Raw genomic sequence first — 11,261 nt, 5'->3', positions numbered from 1 at the left:
CTCGCTATGCAGTTCAGGCTGGCCTTGAGCTCACTTTGTAGCCCAGGCTGGCCTCAAACTGGCAATGATCTTCCTGCTTCAGCCTCCCGAGTGCTGGGATTACAGCCCAGCTATAGATCAGTATTTTTAAAAATCATAAGCTGAAGCCAGCAGGTGGGAGGAGGGACGGCAATAGGGAAGAGCAAACCCCGACAGTCCATCACCACAGTGGCAGTTGCGTCAAGAGCAGGGGACACATGGTGGCTTTTCAAGACTGTGACCTCTCGGACTTGGTACACAATGATGAACAGACAAAAATGTGCTGTGGGGGCTGTGGAGAAAAGGCTCCCCATCCCAGAAGTAGGGTCAATAGGGGACCCCACTGAAGTCACCAAGCCCTGTCTGCCACCAGCCAACTACCATGTAGCCCAGGCTGGCTTCAAAGTTGCAGTGATCCTCCTGCCTCGGCCTCCTAATTGCTAGTCGGCTGTTCCTGCTATTTTCTTTCTTCCTTTCTGTATATCGAACCCTCCTGCACAGGTCACAGCACCGTTCTGTAACCAGGAAGGCACCTTCACTGTCTCAAGCATGGGGCGGGCCCAGTAAGCATCCACGCCCCTCACCTGACCCGTGGCTCCTGCCCCCTGCCTGGCTTCCTCCTCTGTCCCTGCCAGAAGACCCTCTGCCAGGCGCTGTGCTCGTGTTCACACCTCTGTCCCTGCTTTCCCTCCTGGGGTCCCCCTGGCCTGGGAGAGCTGGGGCAATCTGTTTGCACCCTTTGACAGCAGCCCGCAGTTTAGGGAGAGGGGCAGGGAGAGAACGAACGGCCGCCAGGAGCAGGTCTCAAACCCGAGGCACCTGAGCCCCCACCCCCGTCCACAGGGACACCGCGGGAGCACGGCCCACGTGTCTACTCACTGGCCAGCTGGACGAGGCGGCCGTAGTCGGACGCATAGGGCTTGGGTTTGGGCATGGGGTCCCACTCTGCCGACACGGTGGCCGGGGCCCTGGGCTTGGCCAGCTGAAGGATCCGTGAGCTGGGGACAGCTGTCTGGGCGGCCCTAGACACCTGGGACACCTGAAACAGGAACGTAGGGGAGGGAGTGAAGCAACGCACAAGTCCTCACAGGCCCTGGGACAGAAAGACCCCAAGAACAGCACAAAATGATAAGAGACCAAGAGAAAGAAGGCAGTTTGCAAGGATCCGTAGCTATCGTATATAGAGTCCCTGCAAGCCAGTAACAAGACAATGATGTATCACTCACTGCATGCCTACAAATTCTGCAAAAATTTATAAAGCTGGACGTGATTGAGCCTTGGCAAGAAGGTGGGAGGAAAGAGGCCCTCGTGTGCCACCACAGCCGGCTTTTTTTTGTCTTTTTGAGACAGGGTCTCGCTATGCAGTTCAGGCTGGCCTTGAGCTCACTCTGTAGCCCAGGCTGGCCTCGAACTCATAATGATCCTCCTGCCTCAGCCTCCCGAGTGCTGGGATTACAGGCGTGCATCACCATGCCCGGCTCTTTCTTTCTTGTTATTGTTAAAAGGAGTGGTACACTGTTGTTTCATTTACATTTCTCTGTGGACGGCAGAGGGGATTTGACTGTGGAAGGCTTCTCTCCTATAGCACGGGTGCTGGGTATCATCCTAGCACTCAGGAGACCGAGTCAGGAAGCTGTCACTAAGAATTCAAGGCAAGCCTGGGCTACATAGTGAGTTCAGAGCTAGCCTGAACTACATAGAGAGTCCCTGTCAAAGAAGAAGAAGAGGAGGAGAAAGGAGGGGAAAGGGAGAGAGAGGAGGAGGAGAACAGGGGGAGAAGGAGGAAGGGAAGGAGGAGGAGGAGAAAGAAGCCAGCTTGTGACCCCATCTCCTGGCACGGAGGAGGAGGGACCCAGCAATGGTGCCAGTGCTCTGATTTGTTTTGTTTTTGTTTGGTTTTGAGACAGGGTCTCACTATATAGTTCAGGCTGGCCTCAAACTCGCAGTGATCCTCCTGCCTCAGCCTCCCAAGTGCTCAGATGACAGGGGTGCACCACCACGCCCGGCTGGTGCCGGTGCTCTGGCCCTGAGCCACAGCCCAGGGAGAGTCCAGATGTCTGGGCCAACAATGGCGGCCACACAGGCCTGAGGCCCAAGAGAGAGGAAAGCAGTCTCCTGCCGAGCCTGTGGCCTCTTGTCCCTGGCCTGACCCCAGGAGCAGCCGTCCCCTCGTGCATGGTGAGCTTCACCTACCTCCGACATGTTGATGCTCCAGATGTTGTTGCGGACCTTCGGGGTGGCCAGCTCCCTCAGCCGACCCGACGCACGGTAATCCAGGCTGGCCCGAGGGACAGACCAGATGGGAGAGGCCCTAGGGGTGGCCGTAGGTGAGACCCAGCCCGGCCAGGGGCGAGGGAGCCTGGGGGCCCTGTGCATGTGAGGGTCCCGCTTGGCACCTGTTTCTGGGACAATGGGAACCCAAGAACGAGGGGCTTGGGAACTGCATCCAAAGAGGATCCCGGGACACGCAGGCCTGCTCCCCACCCGCCCGCAGACCTGGCAGGGAGGGCGGGGAAGTTTCTCTGCTGCCGGAGCCCTGGTTCTCGTCCTCACCTGCAGCTGTTGAAATACTCCAGGTAGAACCTCCTGGGCCGTGCCAGCTCCTCCACACGGCGGGACACGGCTGCGCAGAGGGAGGAGTGGGCCGCGTCACAAGAGACACCACCCCTCCCCGGCTTCCGGTACCGCATGGCTCCGGCTTTGGCCAGGGCAGGAGCTCAGTCTGACCCAAGCAACACAGCTGGGCCCAGACGCCGTGGGGGAGGTGACCTCTGCCTCCCCATCTGGGGAGAGTGGCCCAGGGCTCCCGGAAGGTTAGAGTTCAGGTTCAGGTTAGGACTCAGGGGGACAGGGTCAGCATGGACCTTGCAAGAGGTAGAGAGGAGAAATCCCTAAAGGCGGGGCCTGGAGGCCAGGGGAAAGAGGGGCCCGCAGGGAGGGCCAGGTTCGGACAGCCGGGTCACGGCAGAGAAAGACTAGCAGCACAGGCGCTGCAGGCTGCTGGGGGCGAGAGAAGCGCTCTGGAAACCGCAGAGACGCCCACCTGACAAGCCATGCGAGGACACGCGTGCCATGGAATACCCTAAACAACCAAAGTGCCCGCAACTGGGTGATCAGTCGTTATGATCTCAGCCTCACTCACCCTGTGGCCTTGACCCCAACACTCAGCCTGCACCCTACGCCCATGCCCGTCTCAAGGGCTCCAGCTGCTCGGAGACCCGGAGCTCCGTTGGGAACCCGGCCCTTTGGAGGAGGGAAGCAGTGGTCCCTTCCGTGTCCCCAGCCCCAGGAGGGCAATGGCCAACGGATGGTGTGACCGGGCCCCGGGCCAGGCAGAGGCCACCCTGGGAACTCCTCACCTACCAGGCACCGTGACAGCCAGGGTGGTGTCCTCCAGAAAGCGTTCTGTCCAGTATACCGAAGGCCTGGAACACAGCCAGCAGTTCAGAGCAGGGGACGCAGAGGCCGGACCTCACCCTCCGCTTGGAGGGAAGCCAGGCTGGGACAAAGACAGCAGGGAAGACACAGGGAGGACCAGAGAGAGCGTGGGGGAGCTGGACCAGGCTGGGGAGGGACGTCAGTGTCACTGGGAAACGTGGGTTGCCTGGAGCAGGGCGGATGTTTGGAGGAGACTGCTGGAAAGAACAGGCACAGCTAAGAGGGACCAGGCTAGGGAGTGAGTGCGGTGGCACATTCCTGTCATCCCAGCACTCCAGGAGGCTGAGGCAGGAGGATCTCCATTTCCTAAAGCCTGACCTGGGCAACTTATACACTTAGGGAAACACTGTCTCAAAATAAAAACTAAAAAGGGCTGGGGCCAGTGTGAAGGCCTTGGGTTCCATCCTGAATACTACAAAAACAAGGAAGGGGCCAGACCGTCAACACTGCGAGCTGGGAGCACCGCGACAATAGGTGAGGCCAGGCTGGCCCCTGGGGCTAGGGAGCCCCTTCAGGAGCCCTCCCCTTCCTGCCCTGATCCCAAGGCACCCCTGGAGCTGCCGAGGCCCCTGACGCCCAACTCACCAATAGAGGCAGAAGTGCAAGTTGTTCTTGCGCGGGGAGATCCAGACGAAGCCCTCACAGCAGCACCCCGGCCTGCGAGGAGACGGCCCCAGCGGGCCTGTGGCTCGGGGTGCCCCTGTTCCCGGGCAGGCGCCTCACTGTCCTTCGGACGCCACCCAAGGGCTCCTACAGTCCCCACCCGCTGGGTCCTGGCCTCCTGCCTCCCCTGCAACCCCCTGGTGCCCCGCCCCAAGGTGACGTAGGGGGTGACAGTTTGAGCAGGGACAGGGGAACAGGGAGGGACACAGGGCATCTGCTCACCTGTCCCTGACCACTTGCCAGTCAGTCTTGGGCTTTGCCAGCTCCTGCAGTCGCCGCCGCCTCCTGCCCCTGGCTATGGACGTGTCGGGGTACCGCTCGGTGATGGATAGCCGGCTGCAGGGGGCAGGGGGGGGAGACGGTGGCAGCGGCCAGGTCACCAGCTGCCTAAGCCCTCACACCTTCCTCCAGGAAAGAGAACATGGCTGGCTCTCCCTCCTGGAGAGCAGTGATAACCAAATGCAGTAAAACCTGCCAGCTTACAAGTATTTATGGAGCACCTTCTGTATACCAGACCCAGAGGAGAACTGTGATGGTCTCTGGATAGTCCCAGGGCCTCCCGCACTTGTAGGTGGGGCCTTGTAAAGGTGACTGGATGGTGGCGATTGTAGCCGGCTCGCTGTTAGGAGGTGGGGTCTGGTGGGAGAGGGGGTCACTGGAGGCGTGACCTGGAAGGGTCATCGTCCTCCCCACTCCTCCTTTCTCCCTCTGCTTCCTGTCCATCTTGCGGAGAGCAGCTCTCCCCCAGACCCCTGAGCCATGCTCCACTCAGCCTTGAAGCCAGCTAGCTGGGGGTGAAACCTCTATAAACCTCTTCTTCCTTATGCTGTGGCCACCCAGTACTTTGCCCATCTATACTGGACTTGGCCCTGTCACACACCTCATGGTAATGTTCGTCTCCACGTCCTGGTCCAGAGCGTCCTCCAGAGCCATGACCTTCAGGTGCCGCTCCCCAGCCACCTCCTCCAAGGGAAGCTCTGCTTCCGGGACCCCTGGACCCGGTGTCGCCTTGCCCGGCTCCCGGAGCCGCAGGCTCTGGTATGCACTGCCCTCCTCGCCATTCTCTGGCGCCCCTTCTGGTTGACTCCCAGCCTCAGGGACAAAGTGGGTGCCACGCAAACTTTGCCTGCGCTCCCCCATGTGCCGGGTCCCCTCCTGACGGGCCTCGCTCCCTCCACACCCAGTGTCTGTGGTCACCCGGGGCGACAGGAGAATGCCCCGCCCACACGCTGCACGGCAGCATTCCGTGCAGGACCACCTAGCAACTCCTTGAAAGAGGAGCAATTACCTCCATTTTGGCTGAGCCTGACCCTATTTCCATGTACTGACGTGTGCAGAGCTGGCTAGGACTTTTCCTTGTCCCTTCAATCGGCCTTAAGCAACGCACATGGGTCTAGCTGGTGCTGATGGTAATCTTTGGAGAAGGCAGGCATGTTTCCCCGACCGCTGCTGTTCCCACGAGTGAGCTGGGACGAGGCGGGATGTGTGAGCCAGGGCTCCACGCTGTCGGCTGGGATCTAGCCTTGGGGTAGAGGCTATGACTTCCTGGGGCCTCAAACATTACACATCAGAGCTGAAGCACCAACCCCAAAACGTTAGGTACTATCTCAGTGGTGTTGTGCAGATCAGTCTTTCTGCATATCCTTCTCTCTGCATTTGGCAGAGGGGATTTCAGGCCTCCTCCCTCGCCCCACTCACCTACTTCCCACCATTCTCACAGTCACTCAACCTCAAGCCACTCCCTTCTTCACGAGTGAATAAAACCCAGGTTCGGCCCTGGCTCGAGGCCTTGGTTCCGACAGTCATCATCATGGCTGGACTCAGGACCCCTTGGCTCCCCATAACTACAAATACGGCTTAGTGTCTTTATTCTCGCCATGGGTTGCACTGGAAGTGGTAGACTGGAATTGACTCGCTAGAATTCAAGTGATTTTTCATGGGATTACAAATACAAACTTCCTGGGCCGTGCTGAGGACAGGAAAGGCTCTCTATAACATTCCAAGGCCAGCTGTTGCAGGCGTGGAGTGGCAGCAAGGACCAGCCTCAGTCCACAAGCTTACTAACAGGCCCCACGTTAGGGTTCAGAGTTCATCCTAGAAGTCTTAGCTCAAAAGGCACAACCACCCTAAGGGGTTGCTTTAGGAGTGAGGCCTGAGGAGACCTTCAAGGGGATTCTGGGCATGACTTCTTTTCTTTCCAAAGCAAACACAAGGAAGAACACCATGTCTCTTTTTCCTGGTTACTGTTGGACCTGTCTGTGATATCTGGAGCTCAGGCAGCCATCCTGTGACTGAGGCCTACTAAGTGGAGGACTGGTGCCCCGAAAGATGGGTGTGTGGTGCCACTGTTGAGCCTCTGCACTTAGAAAACCTGGAGGTTGCTCTCTGTCTGGGCTTCCTGTGACTTGAATAAACAAATCTCTTTGTACTGAGTCATTTTAGCTGTGTCTCAGGTCCTCAGAGCCCAGGGCACTCTAACTGATTTGATCACGTCCAGCCCTAACTTCTCATGAAAAATAACTTCCACAGAGGCTGTCCTGCATCTGCAAAATAAGATCACCGCAAAGAGCACTCCCTCCAGGTGCAGGGGAGTGCTTGCCGGCCCAGCTACTCCAGAAGCTGCCAGGCAGGATCAGGTTCTTTTTTTGTTTTGTTTTTTGGTTTTTGATTTTTTTTCCAGTACCGGGAATCAAACTCATGACCTCGCGCTTGCCAGGCAGGCGCTGTGCCGCTGAGCTAAATCCCCAGTCCCCGAGGCTCGGGTTCTTATGCTCAGTTCAGATGGAAATCACAAACCAGCAAAGTGCAGTGCTGCTGGGAGTCCTGAGGTCACCGGATAATGCTGGATGCCAACAGTTGACACAACTGGTGCTGGTCTCTGCTGCTGCCAGTTGCCACCATCTGGTGCCAACTTATGCTGGACACCGTAGGTCAGCACTACTGCTCATGGCTGGCCACTGGCCTCTGGAGCTCTTCAGGGTTAAGAGCCCTTAGGGTTTATTGCTGCTTCCTCCGAACCAACTGCTCTGTCCACCCTGCTCAGGATAAGAATGCCAGGCAGATTTACAGGACTTCTGGAGCTCACTCCACCTGCAAAATAAATCACAAGCCAGTTTACAGGGCCACCAAAGCAAGTCTTTATGTTTGGACTGCGGCGTAAGGAGTCAGCGCCCTGAAGGGAGCCCTCCTAGGCTAACCCGAGACATGTACGTGCAGGGCTGCTTATACCACAGCTGCAGCCCCGTGACTGGTCCAAGCACAGGTCCATGATTGGTGCAGGGCTTCAGGACAGCCTCAGCTGTCATAGCAACCATCCAGCGAGACCTGAGGTTAAAAACCAGGGAATCTTCTGGAAGGCCAGCTGTGGAGATGAGAATGTTAACAATGACTACAGCTCCCTCGATCCCTGGTCTTGACCGTGCCAGGTGTCCCCGCCTGTCTTCAGTGAAGCAACAGCAAGGAAGACAATGAAGCAAGCTGTCCCGTTCCACTGCGGTGGGGATGAGGGAGGGCCAAGGGAAGCAACAGGGAGGGACATGACAGCCACTGGCCAAGCCACGCCTCCTTCAGCCTGCACAAGAAAAGTGGAATTGTTGGGTTCTTCTGTCCATCTCCGGGAGGCTGAGGCAGGAGGACCACTTAAGTCCAGGCATCTGAGACCTGGGGAACATAGTGAGACCTCCATTTGAAAAGAAAAAAAAAAAAAAAAAAAAAGAAAGACAGGAGGGAGGGAGGGAAGAGGGGAGGAAAAGGGATGAAGGCAGGCAGGCAGAAAGGAAGGAAGGGCGCTAACTCAACATCTGACATTTCTGGGGTGTCTTGGTTACTCTTCTCTGGTTGCTGAGACAAAATACCCATGGCCTAAAATTAGGAAAGGAAAGGTTTATTTAGGTTTCAGTCCATAATCAGCAGGCTCCAAGGCAGGGTGGCATGGCACAAGGGCAACAGTTCAAGGTGGCAGAAAACAGCAAAAGTAACAAGAGCAAAAGCAGGGAGAGATCAAGCCCCCCCCCCTTTTTTTTCTGTACCAGGAATCGAACTCACCACCTCGTGCCTGCCAGGCAGGTACTGTGCTGCTGAGCTAAATCCCCAGCCCCTTTTTTTCTCCCTTATATTTTTGTGTGCAGGCTACCTCTCCAGGGGCAGGTGCAGCACTCACCCCATCCCCGTGCCCTCCTCTTGCGCAGGCTCAGGATGCTTACCAAGTGAGGCTCTGGCCCCCCAGTGAGTCACTGGGTCAAGTTTCTAACATCTCAAGTTGACACAATCAAGCATAAGAGGAGCCTCTCTGGCTCCTTCCAGAGGCTCCAGAGGACGGTCAGGTGCTGCTCCCTCCAGCCGTGGGCGGGACACTTGTATGGGCTGGAGCTGGGCTGCCCCCACCCCTCAGGGGCCACTGACCCCAAGGCACAGTCAGCAGTGCCGGCCCCGCCTCGTCCTCCACACCTCTGATCACAGGTGGCTCTCAGCTCCTGAGGGCCTGAGGAGTGCGCAGGGCCACCTGAGTGACCCCACCTGAGACACTATGTCCCCAGGTGTCCTGGACTCGCTCTCCTTACGCACCTGCTCCTAAGGCTCACGCCAACTGCAGAGAGATTCAGAATCCGACTGCCAGGATGGAAGTTTAAAGCCTGCGGAAAAAACGTCCCAGTGCCCATCTTTCTGGCATGGGGCAGGAAAGGAGTTTTTTTGTAATAAGGCATGGAAGTATTCATTATTAAAGTCCAAAATTCAACCATGTTAAAAGTAAGACCTAGAGGCAGGCTTGGTGGTGCACATCTGTAACCAGCACTCCAGAGGCTGAGGCAGGAGGATTGCCACAAGTGCAAGGCTAGCCTGAACGACATAGTGAGACCCTATCTCAAAAAAACAAAAACAAAAACAATTAAAAACTTCCAATTGTTATAGGCAGCTGAGTTAGATAGAAATATTATAGTCAGTCAGATAGGGCCAGGCCATCAAAGGAGCCAATATGGAAGACAAGATACCTTGCAAATGGAGATGTATTTGCTGCAGGCCAGATCTTCAGAAAAAAGACTAAACAAATGCATCCATATACCTCCCAGGCATGGGCACCAGGGATTGAGTTTCTTTTTTCTTCTGGGATTGGGAATCAAACTCAGGACTTTGTGCTTGCCAGGCAGGCAGTTGTGCCACTGAGCTATACCCCCAGCTGATAGTCTAACTATCAATTACCTTGAAGAGTCACTGACCTAACCCCTTTACAGGAAAAGCCCCTGTTCTGTATTCATGCCCCCTTGCTATGTGACTCGCTTCCCCATTTGATCCCAATTTAATCAGTTTTACCTGAACAGTTCTTATAGGCTGACCACAGTTTTGTCCCACCTCATGCCCACTTTGTGATTTCCCATTTTCCCCTACCTTGGGCCCACCTCACCTCGTGAGTTTGCTCTAGAAGTCCCTAGAAAAGACAGTCTTGGGCAACCCACTGGGGCCCCCTTCTGTCCCGCTGTCAGACAGAAGCTTTCAGGGCTGGGGGTTTAGCTCAGCGGCAAAAGCGCCTGCCTGGCAAGCGCAAGGTCGTGAGTTTGGTTCCGGAGAAAAAAAAAAAAAAAAAAAAAAAAAAAAAAACAGACAGAAGCTTTCTTTCCCTCAATAAAGATACTCTGCTCTTAATCGCGGTTGTTCCTAAAATTCGTTGTTTTTGTTCCTAAAATTCGTTCTTCGCTTTTAGAGAACGCGAACTCGTCCCAGGCATCGTTCAGGTTGGGAGTCTCTATTTTCCTGTATCACAATGAGCGAGGCACTTTAGTAAAATGAAAAACAAACCTAATACATTGTTGGTTAGTCACCGAATAGATAAATAACTGATAAATCAATAAGGAAAAAAAAAATTAAAACCGAGCAAGGAGCCCCGAGGAGACAGTGAGCTCCCCAGCGGCCACCCCACCTTCTGCCGCGAGAGCAGCCCCCCTCCTGCCCCGCGTGTCCCGAAGCCGAGCGCTCCGCTCCGCGGCGGTGCTGAGCGAGGCGGAGGCTCAGGGCTCCCGCGGCCGGAGCCGGGTCAGGGCCCCGGCAAAGCTGCTGCAAGGCGGGCGTGCTGGTGCGCTGCAGACGCACACGGCTCAGACACACGCGGACCCAGGAAAGCAGGGCGCCCTGGCCGGGGCGGGTGCCAGGCTCACAGCGCGCCTCTGCCGCGAAGGTCGAGGAGGAAAACGGCAGCGCAGGGACAGTGGCTGCGTGGGAGCTGGGCTGGAGCTCCCGGAGTGGTGGAGAGAGGGGCTTCTTGCCCCCCGCGGGGTCACAGGCTATGGTGTTGCTGACTTTGCGGACAAGCAGGTGGACGCGGCAGCTGCGACTGCCGGAGCTGTGGATCGTGCAGGCAGCTGAACTGGGTAGAGATATTTTAGGCAGCCAGACAGGCCTAGGCCCTCGAGGGACGGAGTCGGCGCAGAAGAGGAGAACACTTTACAGTTGTGGCTGGAGGCGCATCTGTCCAAAGCCAGGCCTCAAGATAAAGATGCGCAGCTCCCCAGGGATAAGCAGTGACTTGAGATTAGACTGTAACTGGCCCAGACAGACATCAGTCACCCAGGTGGGTGACCAGAGCATCTGGACCCATCCCTTCCCAGAACGCCTTTGTTCTTTCCGTGTACCCTTCCCTCCCTACAGGACCTGCTTCCCTATTGGATCGATACTAGCTAAGGGGATGGACATGTTTTTGTTTTTGTTGGTTTGTTTTGTTTTGTTGGTATGGGGAATTGAACTCAAGTCTTCTTGCAAGCGGCTACCGGTGTAATCTCATTGGCTGGTCATAGTTTCAACTACATTGTACTCACCCAGTGATTTTTGTCCTATAAAACATTCTTAGAGAAATGGTCTCTGTGACAACCAACTTTCAGGTCTCCTCCTGTCTCTTAAGAGCTCTCGCCCAGTAAATTTTTCTTTTTTTTACAATTTTTTTATTTTTAAATTTTTTTGTCCTTTTGAGACAGGGTCTCGCTATGCCGTTCAGGCTGGCCTTGAACTCACTTTGTAGCCCAGGCTGGTCTCCAGCTCGCAACAATCCTCCTGCCTCAGCCTCCTAAGTGCTGGGACTACATGAGTGCGCCCACACGCTCAGCAACTTTTCTTACTCTTTTTTTTTTCTTTTTACAATTTTTATTTGTTTTTGTTTT

The 11,261-nt window shown here is 55.9% G+C and overlaps 1 protein-coding gene across 4 annotated transcripts in view; it reads right to left on the bottom strand.

Moving 5' to 3' along the window:
• Theg (theg spermatid protein) overlaps positions 1-5,312 on the bottom strand; it is an 8,013-nt gene extending 2,701 nt beyond the window's left edge. The window contains exons 1-7 of one of the 4 annotated variants that reach the window (XM_005406042.1): positions 5,000-5,312; positions 4,342-4,455; positions 4,042-4,113; positions 3,382-3,443; positions 2,572-2,641; positions 2,212-2,386; positions 898-1,057 (exon numbers count right to left, since the gene is read on the bottom strand). In XM_005406042.1, the coding sequence (XP_005406099.1) occupies positions 898-1,057; positions 2,212-2,386; positions 2,572-2,641; positions 3,382-3,443; positions 4,042-4,113; positions 4,342-4,455; positions 5,000-5,259 (913 nt within the window). In that variant the 5' untranslated portion in view covers positions 5,260-5,312. The remainder of the gene's footprint in view (positions 1-897; positions 1,058-2,211; positions 2,387-2,571; positions 2,642-3,381; positions 3,444-4,041; positions 4,114-4,341; positions 4,456-4,999) is intronic. The other 3 variants (XM_005406043.1, XM_005406044.1, XM_005406045.1) reach the window with 3 other exon arrangements.
• Between the last annotated feature and the right edge of the window lie 5,949 nt (positions 5,313-11,261).

This window comes from Chinchilla lanigera, unplaced genomic scaffold, assembly GCF_000276665.1.
Source record: "Chinchilla lanigera isolate Chin_1 unplaced genomic scaffold, ChiLan1.0 scaffold00094, whole genome shotgun sequence".
Taxonomy (NCBI): domain Eukaryota; kingdom Metazoa; phylum Chordata; class Mammalia; order Rodentia; family Chinchillidae; genus Chinchilla; species Chinchilla lanigera.
This window is presented reverse-complemented; position numbering and strand designations above follow the sequence as displayed.